Genomic DNA, 18,090 nt, shown 5'->3' on the forward strand with positions numbered 1-18,090 from the left:
TGTAGGTACTTCGATAAAAATTTCAAAATGATCACAGTGCAATGGAACCTATTTAGTTAGATAGAGCTTGAGAAATGCTTTCCAATGATACCAATTTGATATTGCTGAGTTAATTGTGAGGGAAGTTATTAAATTTTTAGTGGCCAAAAATGAGCCTTCTTTAGCCTTTGTAAATAAAAAAAAAATCTGTGACCGAAACAACTGATAGTTGAACTTAAATTAACTGCATTATAAAAAGTCTTAAAGATATGGGGTTGAAACTTCACACTCTTTTACATTAACCAGTATTCTGTTAAAATAAATTAAAAAAATAAGACCAAGCAATAAAATCTTTGAAAAAAAGTTAATTAATATATAAAAAAGCCTTCGACAAAAAATAAAAATATATGTGATTTTGTCATCATAGGAGCCCAAAAATCAAGAATAAAACAAATCAGAGATCTGTATTGTGTTTTATTTTGTTTAATTATAATTTTACTGTATTTAAATAGCTATTTATATGCGTCAGATAGATCATTCTTATAAATTATAAATGAAAATAGCACTGCGCAGAAAAATATTTCCTAAAATTTAATGACTATAAGTTTCATAAACTTCATAAAAAAACAGTTTTTAACCTTTTTGTAGAGCACTGGCAATTAATCATTTTAAAATGCCTTAATTTAAATGCTTTAAAAATTAGATTGTAAATGAAAAATTTCTTGCTTCGGACAATAAAATAAAAAAGAAACCTTGCGATTTTTTTAGAGGATATTAAAAGATTTTTTACTTGAATTTTTGTGCAATAATAGCTCATCATTTTAAAAATATAATGTACTCATTAATTAACTATTAATTTACATGTATATTAATAGAAAAAAACAACACACAGAAAAAAATAATTAATTATTAGTTCGCTGAGCTAAAAATATGAAAAAAAATTGTAATATTTAATAATATTTTTTAAAGTAATTAAACTTTTACTTTAAAATTTGCAGATTACAAAGTCATTATAATAAAGACACATTCCCTCTCCATAATCTAGCATTCAAACACTATAAAAGTTAATCTAAATGAAAAATTCCTATGTGTGCTTCTAAAAATAGCTCGTGATAGACAGAAATTGACCATTTCCAGTAAATCACAGTGTTGGTTGTTACTAAAAATAGATTTTAACCATCAACTTTGAAAATTAATATCTAAAGAGTGCGCCAAGCTACAAAGTTCAAACTTAGCACACATATATATATTAACATGCTAAATTCAATAGAATTAGTGAGATTGATGTAACCATAAACACTTTTATTTTATTTAAAAAAGAAAATTTTACCCTTCTTTGTCTTTGTTAATTTTAATATCAAATATCTTTAAAGTGCGCCAAGAGAATTTAATGAAATTTGAAATATACTCATTTCATAATATGATAAATAATTGTAGCAAACAGCATTGTTGTAACTTTTATAGGAAAAAAGTTGTAAAAATGTCAACTTTCACATAAACTTTTGTTAAGAAAAATTTAACAGATTGGCTTCAAAAGCAAATAAAAATGATCTCTGATATCTTATGTTTACAAAAAGTAATCATAATTAGTCCTCAAATCAAACACAATATGCTAAAACTTTGATGGAAATGACCACCCCTAAAAAAGGGTAAAATGTGCTGACACACTTTTCAGCCATTTTTTGGGAGAAAAAAAAAATGGATCTAGGTCAGTTTATCGAAGTACCTAACAAATGCTTTCAACACCAATGGGTCACCAAATTTATGATGCTAGCATTTGGTTCTAAAGTTATTGTGCTTTTAAGTTTGTCCTAAGCGTCCTGACATCCTCTGGACTTAACTCTTTCTGTGCTAATTTTTTCGATAGAAAAAATGGAGTTTTCTGAAACGAACACAAATTTTCACGGGGGGTTGAGTTACTAAAACAACTATAACTTTTTTATTTTATTAATTAATCTAATATATTTATTTTAAAGGAAAATGAATGGGCTACAAAAGTATAGTAAATCAAATAAATTATTGAAACAAATTTTTTTTTCATTAATTTTAAACTGAGTACGGAAAAAGAAAATATTTTTAAAATTCATTTAAAAATCAATATGCTGAAAATTTAACCTTTTAATTAATCATTTAATCTATAAATATTAAAAAAATCACAATACTAAACACATTTAATCACTTTAAATTTCATAAGAGATGAACAAATGCACTAAGAAATTGTATTATTTACATTTTTCGGGTCCCGGGAAATAAAGTAAAAAGAGGAACCATTAACATAATGTTGTCTTTTTTTTTTTAAATGTTGGTACTGCATCGAATTTGCTATCAAAACAAAGAACAATCACTCCCACACCCAGGAAGTTAAAAAAAAAAAAGAGAGAAATAAAAAGTTTAATATAAAAAAGATAGTGAAATAAACTAGAGTAGATATCTACATTTATCTTCATAAATCTATATCTATTTGAGAAGATCATGAAATCCAAAAGAAAGATAAAAAGATTTTAAAGATAAAGGAATACCTTTTAAAAGTCTTCAAGTCATGACTTTAAACATTTTATCATCAGAGAGAATATATCCCAAGCCCTGATCATAAAAACAAACACACTAACACGCCTTTGTTCACCTGCCTATTAAATCATTAAATATAATCCAACTTTCTGATGTAAAGTTCATATTATATATAATATATGTATATTATGTAAATTCATAGATGTAATATATTTATATTATGTAATGTTTGAGTGAAACTTGTGTGAACATCTATTTCATTGACTATAGTTTTTATGTTTTGCTCTATAATACACAAAATGTAATTGCTTCAGACTTTTGTCTCAGTGTTCCCTAATTAAAACTATGCCTACTTTTATCCCCTGTAGTCCTGGGTGTGGATTGGCTAAGATGTAATGAATGTCTGAAACAATCTTGTCAAATAAAAAAAAACAGTTACTGATTGTTTTATCAGGGAATAAAACTTAAAACTTAATTGAGGAAATAGCCATTTTAAGCTTATTATGTGAACAAATTTTTTTTTTTTTTTACTAAACAGCTCACTTTGAACCTTGTATTCTAATGGATTCTTGCTCAAATAACTGTGAAGCACACAAGTTGGCAGAGATGGATTATGCTCTCTGGACTGACTATTTGGGTATGATAATGTTTATAATTTTGCCTAATTTATTGATCCCATCAAATGGAAATTCAGTTTGACTACAATTGACAGCCTCAGCGATATTGATATTTTAAATTTATGAAGCTTTTCAACTAACACCTGAGTTAGGGTAAGGATGGAGCTTAGCTTAGTGGAGAGGCCATTTATTTTTAATAGTGTTTGCATCAGTTCCCTGTCAAGAAAACCCGGTATTCATAAGGTTGTTCAGGGCTTCAGAGATTCTGCATGGTCAGTTTTTACAACCATTACACCTGGTATTATACCACAATTGGGTACCGGGTACATATATTATAAAATTGTCCATTTCCATATCTGACATTAGTTGGGGAAAGTAAAACTTAATAGGCTGGTCATTAGTCTGACCACTTATATGGCATCCTTGTTAGCTGTCAACCAAAGAAACTGATGACCTTTGCATCATCTGCCCTATAGATTGCAATGTCTAAAAGAGGTACTTTACTTTATAAGTAATTCACGGAAATTTAAAAATTGCCAAAAAGTTTATTTAAAATTCATAAATTCATCACAAACAAAAAAACATAAGTACGCTTGTATGTCACTTTCATTGTGAACCATCGCAAATGTCTGCCCCCCATGAGACTGTGGTTTGACTTCAACAAAAAATTCAGACAATTAATGAAACTAGCATGTCAATAATAGGTCTAGGCTTTTCACTGCCCAGCAGTCGATCATTACTTTAGTTCTCGTGCTCTCAGTGGTCAAAATTTCATTAGGAATATTAATATATATGTATATATATATATAAATATTATATATATATATAGGCTATATACTATGTTTCCAGTTCAAGTGGCAGTGGTAGCTTAAAAGTTATTTTAAGAATCTCAAACCATATAGATCTACAGCTAGAGTGATAAGTAAGAAAAGTATTCCTCATGTCCTCATGTAATAGAGCCAATAATGTTCTAAAAAAAAGTTTTATAATTTTGAAAAGCTATAAATGACAAATAAGATATCAAGGTTGTTGGTCTGTAGTTCTTAGTTATCTGTCATTGTTATTAGTTATAAGTCATTGTTATTAGTTATCTGTCATTGTTCTTAGTTATCTGACATTAGTTCTCAGCTCATGGTGAAATATTGATAGCACTTTGTCGGTCAAGCTACCTAAGTACTTTTACAGTTTGTACCAGTGATTCATGTTTGGTGTGAATTTGTGTTCATCGTTGGATTATTCATCTCATTTGATTGAGTTTGAGGATATACAACTGTAATCAAATTAATTTTAACACTGCCTTTCTTCAATGTATTACAAAATTATCAACTCTGAATCTGCCTTTCTTACTTTGGGAGACCATAATAATCAATTAATGATAGTAATATATTCCTTGCTAATGGCTGATCTCTTTGCCTTGAAGTTATTAATAATAATAACAACACAACTCTCAAAATAAATAGTGATCCTCATTAAGTAAACAGTACACTGAGAATTTAACCTACAAGTTTTACTTGAATCAAATCCCCTTAGCCCTGTATGGGGGGAAGGTTCCTTACATTTTTACATTCTTATAGTTATCTCTTACTTTTGTTATTTTTTTGGCATGAAATTTGCTTTTTTTTTTTAAGGTGATTACATTGCTATGTGGCAAAGAAACTCAGTTCAGTTCATACAGGAACAGCAGCAGAAAATGCTAGGCATGGCCATGTGTCCTTTTCTTTTTGGAGTCACTTTGAACCTGCCTGAGGCCTGGATCAAACTTCTCTATAACAATGGGATTGTTGAGAGAGACAGGTAAATAAAAATCATTTATATTTCTAACTTTCTCTTTGCGGCTATAGTTTGTTGTGGATCATGTGGATATGATATCATCATATAGGATCATTCACAACTTTGTGCATACTTATGAACTTGAACAAAATCTAATGCTGACAAAAGCCACTACTTCTTACAAAATCTAATACTGACAAAAGCCACTACTTCTTACAAAATCTAATACTGACAAAAGCCACTAATTCTTACAAAATCTAATACTGACAAAAGCCACTACTTCTTACAAAGACACATTCTGTCTGTGTGCTTAGTTTCCAAGTCTTGTCATCCGTGTACTCACATGGTTAAGATTGAACAAATCAAGCAAATATATGAGGTCACATTTTTTAAAAGTTTAAAAATTTGGAGTTTAAAGAAAGAATATTTATAGAACAAGCAAATTATTTTTAAAAATCCTTTTTAAAAAAAAACAAAAAAAACCTAATCTTATAAGGGAAAGAACTCTGCACCTACAACTGTCTCTCAATAAAATAGATGTTTTTTCCTTTATTCAATATCAAACAAAATAGTTTATTACTAATAATTATTTACTAATTGGTTAATTTTTTAATTGACATGTGTTTTGATAGGTACAGTAAATATATAAATTATTGACAAAAGTTTTAACTTGATCTGATAGTATGTGTGGAAGAAATAATGTCATCTCTGTGAATACTGAAGAATTGTTGGTATCAAACAAAATAAGTTATTACCAGTAATTAATTGACTAATTGTTGTTTTATTTTAGTTGATTCATGTCTTGTCTATTCCAATGAATAATTTTACTAACTTTCAACTTGATCCAAGGACGGGTGTAGGAGAAAAAATAATAATAATTTTATTTATAAAGCGCTGTTAACAAACAAAATGTAGGCTCAAGGCGCTGTAATAACATTACAAGTACAAACACGACAATAGAAATAAAAAACTAATCTAAAAAAGCTTTAAACAAGTGGGTCTTAATGTTCTTCTTAAAAGTGGTATAGCATGTTGTCTGTCTGAGATCAATGGGGAGTGAGTTCCAAACCTTTGGTCCATGCACTGAAAAAGCCAGCAGACCGTAGCTTTTAAGGGAGAAACGTGGCACCACTAAAAGCGTTGAGTCCATTGAGCGCAGGGCTCTCTGGGGGACATATGGAGTAATCAGTTCTCTAAGGTACAAGGGCATCTCCTTGTTATATATACACTGATGACAAAGTGTGGCGACCTTGTAATCGATTCTCGCTTTCACGGGAAGCCATTGGAGCGTGCGCAAGAGCGTAGTAGCAGAATCTTGTTTTGTTTTTCTAAATACTATTCGTGCGGCGTTGTTCTTTTTACGTTGCAGTTTGGCTATTTTGTCATCAGGTATACCTGCTAGCATGGCGTTACAGTAGTCAAGGCGGGAGAGTATGAATGCCACAGCTAGCGTTTTTGTTGACTCCATTGTTAAATATGGTCGTATCTGGCCTAATCTACGCAGCTGCAGATAAAGACCCTTTTACAAACTTTTTACTTAATAAACAGACAAAGTGAGTTGATATAAAAGCTTTGTAAAAAATGATACTCTTCAGTCAGGAATGGAACAGTTTTCTTCTTCTTTAGTCCATCAGTAATATTGAAAAGTTTGAGTAACTAGTTGTACATCCACAATGATCATCACAGTTCTCTGAAAATATTGAAATACTGAAATAAGACTTATTTTTTTTTGTTGTTGTTTTACCCCTGCAAAGCATCTTCCATGTCAATAGTCACTGAACATACAATGATTTGAGCCTGCAGTGGCTATTCTTTTTACCAGACCTGCCTACCGTTACGCAAAATGCGTATTCGTTACGCAAAATCTCCCAAAAATGACCGTCAGTACGCAAATACACATTCAACCCGTCGCGTTACGCATTTCGTATCCTTCCCCCGCCCCTTCTCTTGCCTAGCTTACCATCGGTCACGGAGGTCACGCTAAGCCGTCCTCTTGAGGGGGAGGGAGAGCAGAAAAGGTGGGGGAACACATTGTGTCCAGATCTATACGTTGATTGGTTCTTAAAAGCAATTAGATTTAGTCTAGAAATGAAGAACGCGAGAGTGAGGGTTAGGGTTAGTTAGTTAGTTAGTTGGTACCGTCAGTTAGCTGATACACCAACGTGACTTTTTTTTTTGTAAGTTCATTAGTAGAAATTAATTATGTTGAATCCCTGATTCCCGTATTCATTTGTATAGAAAAAAAAATATCGAAGTGCTATCGATTCAAAACACATTGAGTGACATTGTAGATATCTAGTCTAGATCTAGATCTGGATTCTAGATCTAGAATCTAGATAACTTGTTATACAGGAATAGATCTAGCTAGACATTACGACTGATGATTATATACGTTATGTTATGAGTCTCTACATTACTCTACAATCTAGATCCAATTTAGTTGTAGTATGATTTAGATTGACTAGATCTAGATCAATAACATTTACTACCATCTAGTCTAGATTAAATTCTTAGTCTTAGTATAGAATAGATCAAGGATGAAGGTAGGCTTACGAAAGTTTGGAGTAGACCTACGTTTGTAGCGGATCCACGGCATCGGTAACACTCTTGAGCCCACATCTAGAGTAGATTATATTCATTATTATTATATAGACATAGATCCGAATCTAGTCTAGATATCATCTCTATTGTCGTATTGATTTAGATTGTAGATCTAATCATGACATCTAGATTCTAATATTATATATATATATATAGATCTATATGACAAAATAGTGGTTCGCGTAAGTGTTACGCATTCTGGTGCCAAATACGCATTTTGACCATCAGAGTTACGCATTTGGACTTTTTTTGGTAGGCAGGTCTGTTTTTACTCTAGTGCTTTTTTTTCAAATGCTTTTGTATAGTTCAATGATTTCGTGTTTGTAGCATCTCAGAGCATTATGGTCCCAATCTCTTTTGTTTACTAGTAGGGAAAGGGTTCATGTGAGAAGGTTTATGTGCTGCCTTCATTTGGCGCTCTGTCAAACACAATTCAGCTCGATTGGGGATTCGAACTTAAGCTCCTTTGATAGGTAGCCAAATGTTTTTTTGCCACGCTCTCACACATCTTCTCAAAAATAAAATGTGTTGGCCGGCAGTTGTAATTTGTGGCGCTCTTTCTTGTGTAAGGTTCTTTGCTGAACATACGCACAAAGAAATTAGAATTTTCCAACTGCAACTAAAGTAAATTAGTTTTGTCACCAACAAATCCTTTTTTATCTGTCATCCTCTCTGTCTATTTCTAAGTGTCTTTTGTTGTGATTTTCTTTTTTTTTTACTTGTTAATCATAGAAGTTTCAATGTGTTTCTTTTTTCTGTCTTTTACAGGGCCAACATGAGAACATCTTTGACAGAGTCTGAAATGGAAATGTCAGAAATGGCAGAAGTTATATTCAGACGTTGTTATCAATTAGTAGTAAGTCCTATTTTCCAAATCAAGTTTTCAAAATTAAAAAAAAAAATCTGTAATAAAAATGTGTGGTGCCCCAACAGTTTAACAGACTAAGGATAGGTGAAGGGGAAGATGAATAAGAATTTCCTGATGGGATACTTTTTAATAGTGTATTTAAACACTGTGTCTATATTACCATCCTCTTGGACAAAATTTAAATGTAAAATGCTCTTTAACAGAAGCAAGTTAAAAAGATTGATGATCTATGTGGCAGGCAAAGAACACTTAACTTAAGATATTTCAAAAAAATTTAACCAATCTATTGTCAAAAACTACAAGTATAGCTTATAGCTCAGTATATCAATTATATTTTAGCTCGACATAGAGTGCATGGATATTTTGAATCTAGGTTTAATTAAGCTCTTTAGTAGCCTGATTCTAAGATTCAAGAGTAAAAGTTGTTTCCCTTTTTTAGTATAGTCATTTCATTGTACTCTGATTAAAGAAAAAACAACAGTGTAGACACAGAAACAATGAAGATGTGACCTTTTCATAAAAACTTTTTATAACTGACACATCTAAATTTTTATGAATGGTTTTAAAGGACAATGACATTTCAGATATAACTTTTTTTTTTCATTTTCTTCATTTTAGTCATTAAAAATAGGATTTCTTGAGTTAGCTTGTTTACACACAAATGTAAAAAAAATCTGGGTGAAAAACTGGCTATTGTTTTTTTCAGAACAGTCACCCATTTTAGTAAAAAAATGTAACCCTTTTAAAGCTTGCAATTTATAGGGTAGATGCTGTAAAGGTCATCTGATTATATTGCTGGCATTTATCTAGGGTGTTATATGGCCAGCACAATGACCAACCCCTTTTGTTTTCCCCAACTTTTATCAGGTACCTATTAGAGTTGGGTGGGCTCAGAGGCATTCTAAAAATCCTGAAATTCAAAATACCAGTTTTCACTGAGATTTATAACCTGCAACCTTTCAGTTCAGAAGGCAAGTGCTTTACCACTCAGCATCTAAAAAAAAAAACTAGAAAAAAATTGTAACTGCAAATGATGCCAGTGCAATGGCAAATCTTATTGGAGAATGTCATGCTTAAAGTTATCATATATTTTCTGCCCTCTGATTTTTTAAGATCAGGTTTAAATGCTACTAAAACAATAAAATACAATAATAGAGAAAGAAGATAAAGCTATATGGAGAAATATATATGAACCTAAACAAAATACATAAGAAAATAAAAATTAGATTTTGAGAGATTTTGCAATAAAAAAAGATCAACAATGTCCAGGATGTTAGGTGAAGATGAGTGCTGTCAACTAAATAATATTAATGACTTTGTTTAGTGAAGATCAGTGCTGTCAACTAAATAATATTAATGACTTTGTTTAGGGAAGATCAGTGCTGTCAACTAAATAATATTAATGACTTTGTTTAGTGAAGATCAGTGCTGTCAACTAAATAATATTAATGACTTAGTTTAGTGAAGATCAGTGCTGTCAACTAAATAATATTAATGACTTTGCACTCCCAGTGGAATAGCTTTGTAATAAGATTCTGCTGTGTTATAAAGTGCTTACAAAAACTATTTTACCTTTACATATCCTTTAGTCTGTTGGACCGTTGGGGCACCATGCAAGATCTGTCGACTGTCTTTTTCCATTCCTCTGTGTCTTTTGCCTCTTTCAGTGGCAGGCCCGTCCATTCTTTTATTTTGTTTTCCCATCACTTTCTCTGTCTGTCTCTTCTTCTTTTTCTTGGTACTGTTCCCTGAAGGAAGGTCTTTGCAAGCCCCGAAGACCTTGTAATATGGCCATAGATTTTTTAGCTTGCGTTTTTTAATATTCAATACTCATCAATACTCTTGTATTTGTACACCAGAGATTTTAGTTGTGAAAATATCCCAAGGCAGGTGTTGGATTGGTCTCAAAATATGCTCTTATGTAGGCATGTAATCTTAAATTAGTTATATATTCTTTTGGAGTGTAGCTTCGTGTACATTCCGTACCTCTGTTGTGTGTCCATTTTCAGGAAAATAAAAGTGACTTGAAAACAATCTTAAACTACATTTATGACGTGGAGGAAAGGTCCAAGCAAGGCTCCATAGACTTGAATTTTGCACTTGATGAAATAGGCAACAAGGAAATTTTTAAAAGCATGTGGTGAGTATTGCCTTTTTTTTCTGTTGGGGAAAGATCTACACATTATCCATTGCAGTTGAGTTATTGATGGTTACTATGTTTTCTTTTGGTGAATATGTGTCTTGGTATTTTCATTAGTTAAATCTGATGACCCACTATCCAGTTGTATGCTGGATATTTTGTTCTGTTTTCAATCATGTTCAAGTATGTGTTATACACTCAGTGTATACAGCAAATAGTTGTGTTTTCTATCATGTTCAAGTATGTGTTATACATTCAGTGTATACAGCAAATAGTTGTGTTTTCTATCATGTTCAAGTATGTGTTATACACTCAGTGTATACAGCAAATAGTTGTGTTTTCTATCATGTTCAAGTATGTGTTATACACTCAGTGTATACAGCAAATAGTTGTGTTTTCTATCATGTTCAAGTATGTGTTATACACTCAGTGTATACAGCAAATAGTTGTGTTTTCTATCATGTTCAAGTATGTGTTATACACTCAGTGTATACAGCAAATAGTTGTGTTTTCTATCATGTTCAAGTATGTGTTATACACTCAGTGTATACTGCAAAAGTTGTGTTTTCTATCATGTTCAAGTATGTGTTATACACTCAGTGTATACAGCAAATAGTTGTGTTTTCTATCATGTTCAAGTATGTGTTATACACTCAGTGTATATAGCAAATAGTTGTGTTTTCTATCATAATCCACTAAGTGTCTTACATGTTTTGGAAAGAGAACTTATTATTAATAATTGTTAAACTTAGTTATATATATACATTTTTTGTTTCACTACCTATAAAATTTAAGTTCATGCAAAGTTGTTAATACAACACAGTTTCAAATATTTGGATATCATTTAATCTTCCCATACACTCTTTTCTCTTGCACCAATTGAAAGATAAAAAAATTAATGGATAGTTTCACAAGTAATTACTATTTGGCAGCCAAAACAAGTTAAGCTTTGTATTTACTTTTTATAAATTGAAATATATTTGTGATGATTAATTTTATTATTTAAAAAAAATTACCTGTATATAAAGTGAATAAATTGTACAACACTAATAACAGTATGGGCACTAAAGGACTAATGAATTCACTATTCTTTCTGTTGTTAATATACATGTCCTCTCAGGTAGACAATAAACATACACCAAAGCTCAAGGTTTGATCTGTTTTGTTACTTTGATGACACTCCTCTGTTGCATGATTTCGTTTATAAAGAATGTTTAGATCACAAGCCATAATTCTTAATAGTCTTTGGAGTGTGAAGATAGTGGGAAGTATTGGTCTCACTCTGTTGTGCCTTTCTTGATGTAGCAAGTGTAAAGAATGTAATATTTCTCATCATTACAAACTTTATAAGATTAAATCATTTTAGCTTATATTTGTATATATATATATATATATATATATGTGGAAGCACAGTGGCTGAGAGGTAATTGCTTGGCTTCTGATCCGGGGATTCCAGGTTCAAATCCTAGGATTTTTTATTTTGGTATTTTTAGTGCGCCTTTGAGTCTTCAAGTCCACACAGCTCTAATGGGTTCCTGATATAAGTTTGGGAAAAAAAAGGCGATTGGTCAGTGTGCAGGGCACATGGCACACTTGTTAACTGTGGTCCACAGAAACAAATGACCTTTACATCATCTGCCTTTTATAAGTGTATATATATATGTTAAAGTAATGACAGCATCAAATAATCATATTAATACTAGAGGTGCACCGGACAGTACTTTTTGATTTTCAGCCGGAGCCGGATATGGCAGGATAGTAAAATATGCTATTCGGCCGGAGCCAAATACTTACATGACTTTTAAATAGCTCATGTTACTGAACATTTTGCAAATCTTCAAATAACACTTACCTATATTCTTATTAATTTATTCTTATTACTTTTATTGACCTTATTGTTTTAAAATCTATTATTGAATGATAAATTAAAGTTTAACATCATTTATTAACAGATATGTTTATCACAAACTAGTCATCAAGCATGTTTTTTAAATGCCATCTCTGACCGTCTCTGGTCCTGGCGTCTAGAGCTTGTAAGTGGCTGGTAGCTTCCAGTTAGAACCTGAAGTGCTGTAGGTCAATGTTTAGTGGTTTAGGTTTATTCATTTGCGGCAAACAATATTTTATTTAAAGCAAGGACATGCAACTACACCTATTTATAGCTTCAATCTTAGATGGTGCAGAAGCATTGATTAAATTTAGTCTGTAGGCCTATTATTGAGATCTATGTTTAGATCTACAGTAATATAGATCTAAGAGCATTAGGAAAACCAATATTAGAAGGAAAAAAAACATCCACACCTTTCATGTTAACTAGCCAACTCAAAGGTCAAGAGAAAGTTTTTAAAAAAGGGCCCACAATTGCTGCTCTGTATGTAAAGCATATTTATAATGTAAAGTTTTATTTCTAATTAAATTAACACCTTGACTTTGTAATGAAAATATGTTTGGTGAATATTCATATATTTTTAAGCACTTTATTATGTTTTAAGTATAAACTTTAATAATTTCAATAAGAGACATTAAAGGAACGATGTCCAATTTATACATATTAATAGAAATGTAGGTACAATGTGTACTTTTTACTATCCTGCCAACTATCCTGCAGTGATATGGCCAGATAGTGAAAAATTGTCCGATATTCAGCTGGAGCCAGAGCTACTATCCGGTGCACCCCTAATTAATAAACATGAGCTCCAGTTTATTAACTAGAACTAATATTTAATATCCTTTATGGGCTTTTATCACCAATATAAAATAATAATTGATCATTAAGATATAATTAATTAAATAAAAATTCTTAAATTCATAGACAGTTAAACTATTGTTTCCTTGCTACATACACATAAATCTTTAATTAATACAATGTAGTAATATAACTTACAAAAGCTGCATCACAAATGAAGAAATTAGAAACAGCAAATAATACATCAATTGAACCCCAAAATAACCTGCTAATTACTGTGGCCATATCACAAAGTCCTCAGGCTTGCAAAGACCTTCCTACAGGAAACAGTACCAGGAAAAAGAAATAGAGGCAGAAAAAGAAAGTGATGGTCCTAGGGGTATTGAGTCTCTCTATAACATAAAAATGTCTCTCTATAACATAAAAATTCAGTTGCTCATTCTGTTTGACAAAAAACTTTATCAACTGACAATGGACTGTGAAGCACACTATCAAAATATTCCACCTGTCCAGTCATTTGTTATCATTGAACATGATTACTTGGAATAAAAATTAATTAGATGGAAAGCTTTCTAGTGTGTAACTTGCAACAGAAAATGTAATTTTTCATCTACTGAAATGTAGCTAGCCATGATTGTTTATTGAATTTTTTCTTGTCTCACTCTGACATACACTTAAATTTTTTTTCATAATTTAGACTTAAGGGATGTTGCTTTATTAAACTCTGTGTGTGTGATCTGGTCACCATTGACATCTGTTACATGATTTTAACTTATGTACTGGTTATACTACTTAGTTGTTGGCCATCATTAACTTTGGTACACCTATTCTGAAGGAGGAGCATATGTTTTGTATTCCTGACTTATTAGGTAAAAACATGTGATGTATGCTAATGATTAGACTTGCGTGTATCTGAAAGCCTTTGGTATTTTATATTTATTCAAATAAAGTAAGGTGTTATATTCAGTATCAGAAAATTGTTTTTGCAGCATAGACATGTGCGTTTAGTCAGAGAAATCATGTCTGAAGGGGATACATATGGAGATAACATTTCCTTCTACATGCCCCATCTCCAACCAAAAGCAGAACTTAAATCATTATACAAAATTTTTGTGTCTGTTCTTTAAATATTTAATGAGTTTGATTTGCTCTTCCTTAACACTTCTGGTTTACCTTGTATTTAATACATTGAGCTGTTGTTGTACATGACATTTTGTTTTCTTTTTTTTACTACAAGGACCTTTTGTATAGTCTTGCATATTTTAAATTACTAATAAAGTTATCCATTTATTTTGTTCACTATTCATTTTCTCCTCTCTGTGGCAATTAGGCATTTTTTTTTTCTGTTCTGTTTTTTTAAGCACAAAAGTTTCTTGTGGTCATTTTTTTTTTTTGCTGTTTTTTTAAGCACAAAAGTTTCTTCTGGTCTTTTTTTTCTGTGCAGTTTTTTTTAAGCACAAAAGTTTCTTGTCTTTTTTTTTTCTGTGCTGTTTTTTTTTAACACAAAAGTTTCTTGTGGTCATTTTTTCCGTGCTGTTTTTTAAGCACAAAAGTTTCTTGTCTTTTTTTTTGTGTGTGTTTTTTTTTTGTGTATATACAATCAAATCCGTTTATTTATACCACACTCGGTCATGATCATGTTTGTCCTAATAACTGGCTATCACAAACCCTCCAGGCCTTTGGTTGTGACGATCGTTGTCTGAGGGGGGGGGGGTCACTGGCTAGCAACTCCAAGCCCTAATTCAGTCTTTTAGACGACAGGAGCATCTTAACATCTAATAGTGGAATATAACCACTTTTTCCAAAGAAACTCAACTCACTTGTATAGTTAATACAACACTTTATCAAACTATTTATCATATCTACAAAAGCAATGCAAACAAAAATAGTTAATTATATAATCCAACACAATCTAACCCCAATCTTGATTAACTCAAAACTCCAGTCTCCGACTGACTAACTCTCTCAGAGCCCTGTCACTAACTCTGACAATATCTCCAGTCTCTGACTGACTGGCTCTCTCAGCCCTGTCACTCTCTCAGAGCCCTGTCACTAACTTTGACACTCACTACAACTCTTACACACCTCATTTACCGTTACACAAATTCGTGTGTACCTCTTGACCAGGATCTCATCATCTTGTGCCAACTAGGGTTAACCTTCCAACACCAGGGGTAGGTTAAACTAAACAAACACGGTTTGTAACACTGGCTGGCCCATATTACTGATTTTTTTTTTTTTTTTACATAAGGAGTTGGTCCAAATAAGTGGCTAGACTGATTAACCTGTGGTTCCATTAACCAGATTGAACTTTGAATTAATGAATTAACCCAGACCTTAAATGTTTTAAATACTTCTATGCAATTGTTTTATGCAGGATCCAATACACTTAAGCCTGACTTGTAATAATTAATTTCATTTCATAATTTCACCTTTATAATTAAATGAATGAAAAGTTTCAAGCTACAATCATTGATCATATTTATTATAGTACAAGCATTTACAAGTACATTCTAAACAGTCTTTACAGAGTTTTATAATCAACATTTACATGAAGAAATACTAAACTAAGCACACTAATGTTTATATGTATATTTTTAAAAAAATATTTTTTTCTTATATTTGTATGCATTTCTCTGTAATTAAAAGGTAAGGTAAAGGGACTTCTTTCAGACCTTATAAACTATTTGGGTAGATGATGTAAAGATCTTTCTTGGCTGACAGTTAACAATGGTGTCCTGAGGCCAGCACAACAACCCACTGCTTTTACTTTCCCAGGGTATGTCTGGTACCCGTTAGAGTTGGGGCAGACTCATGGGAGGTCCCAGTCTATTTTAGAGACCACAAGCATTGAAATCCTATTCTTTTTTTTTTAGTACTTGTTTTTTTCCTTTTCCACTCTGCATGTCATTTTTCTTCCTAGCAATTTTTGTGTCAATGTGTTTTGGTGTGCGTGTGTGTGTGTGTTTTGCTTTGCTGAAGAATCATCTTAAAATGAGTCCTTTCAATCAGGAAATTGATAAAATAGTGTAGATACTAACTAGCTGGAGAAGTGTCAGCTATATCAAATGCAGTCTTGTTAAATTTTACATATTTCTTTTATGTATTCCTGGAAACAGGTTGGTGTTTGGAAACTTCCAATTCTCACATGTTTGAGGGGATTCCCCTTTAGCCACTGGTCCTTTAGATTATACTATTTTTCTTTTTGCATGTCATTTCTATTTTTAACAATGTGTGTGAATGAAAACTTTTTGAGAGTACTGTTGTAAGGATTATATCTCTTGATTAGACAGAAAGGTAGAGGAAGCTTTTTTTTTTTTCTGTCTTAACTGTTTTATTAGTAAAATCTTTCAAATAGTTTTTTTTTTTTCAAATCTAGCAATTATTATTTATTAAAAGCTAAATTATCTCTCTCTATTCCTTATAAGATGTATAAAGGAGGTATTGCCTTTAAAAAACAATATTTTGTAATGTTTTTCTTGTTTCTGTCTTATTTCTGACTAAGATAAATAATATAAATAAATAGTCCCACTCAGAATCTTACAGCAATATGTTTGAAACCAGCCAGGGCCATCTCTTGCTTATTTCTGACTCCAGTGGTGTAGCGGGGGAGGGGGGGGGGCAAATTTGAAAATCTCCCGGGCCCTACTTGAGGGAAGCCCCCAAATGAGTGCCCACATTTTTTTTTACATTAAATATAAGGAAAGCCCAATGGCATGTCCTCTTGCTATTCATGTTGTTATGTAAATAAGTGACCATGTTGCATGTATTTCACACATTAGATTTATATATTTATTAAGTACATTATCTCATGTCATGATGTCGAATGTCAAAATGCAGGGGCCCCTGATTCCCTTGCTATGCCACTGTCTGACTCACAACTTTGCTATTCAAATTTCAGGGGTATACCAAGAGTAAATCTAGTCTTTGTACTGAATCGGTAGATCTAGCCAACTCAGTACAAATAGAATGACTGGTGTGTCAAAACTTATCATCAATAAAAGAACAATTAGTTGTCATTAAGCTACCTACACTACCATTCATGTGACTATTGATTTTTTGAAACTTTTCTTTGTTCTAGCTTTACTATTGACTTTTTCTTTTAATTGCTTGAGTTTTTTTTCTTTTCAACTATCTGATCAGTGATGTTGTTCAGGTGTGGATTAGCCCAGCTGTTTTAATGAACATTATTTTCTTTGTGTGATGTTCAGGCGGAAAAGACCCACTTCTTCTTTTTTGTTTATAGTAACTAGATAGGGATATTTCAGGAGAGAGATATTTCAGGATAGAGATATTTCAGGATAGAGATATTTCAGGAGAGAAATATTTCAGGATAGAGATATTTCAGGATAGAGATATTTCAGGATAGAGATATTTCAGGAGAGAAATATTTCAGGATAGAGATATTTCAGGAGAGAGATATTTCAGCTCAGGACATTAAGTGTATTTTAGCCTTCTTCTGTTTTTTTTCGTCAGGTAATAGTGGTGCATATTATATAATATCCATTTTCTTTTACTTATTTTAAATGGACATTGATTTTTCTTTCAAAGTGGATTTGTTATGCTATAAGTTGGGGTGTGAGGAATCAATTTACTTGCACACACCCACACACACACATGCATGCTTACACATCACACAGAATTTAGTTTTGATTTTGTTCTTTTTTAAAAAGAAAGTACAAGGGGTGGAGAGTTTATTGCTTTATGTACAACAGATTTTATTAAGGACACTTGTTAGGATCGTTGTGTTGACATCACCATTACTTGAGAATCTATTCTGTCCTAAAGCTCTCACTGGAATTCTGTCTTAACTTCACAAAGTCATGTATTATCTCAGCAAAGTCATGTCTTATCTTCACAAAATCATGTCTTATCTTCACAAAATCATGTATTATCCTCACAAAGTCATATGTCTTACCTT

At 31.8% G+C, this 18,090-nt stretch overlaps 1 protein-coding gene across 1 annotated transcript in view; it reads left to right on the forward strand.

Annotated features, from left to right (window-relative positions):
- LOC106063911 (uncharacterized) overlaps positions 1-18,090 on the forward strand; it is a 69,880-nt gene that overhangs the window by 835 nt on the left and 50,955 nt on the right. The window contains exons 2-5 of the mRNA XM_056009817.1: positions 3,026-3,124; positions 4,733-4,898; positions 8,244-8,331; positions 10,353-10,483. Of these exons, the coding sequence (XP_055865792.1) occupies positions 3,049-3,124; positions 4,733-4,898; positions 8,244-8,331; positions 10,353-10,483 (461 nt within the window). The 5' untranslated portion in view covers positions 3,026-3,048. The remainder of the gene's footprint in view (positions 1-3,025; positions 3,125-4,732; positions 4,899-8,243; positions 8,332-10,352; positions 10,484-18,090) is intronic.

This window comes from Biomphalaria glabrata, chromosome 14, assembly GCF_947242115.1.
Source record: "Biomphalaria glabrata chromosome 14, xgBioGlab47.1, whole genome shotgun sequence".
In the NCBI taxonomy this organism is placed as follows: domain Eukaryota; kingdom Metazoa; phylum Mollusca; class Gastropoda; family Planorbidae; genus Biomphalaria; species Biomphalaria glabrata.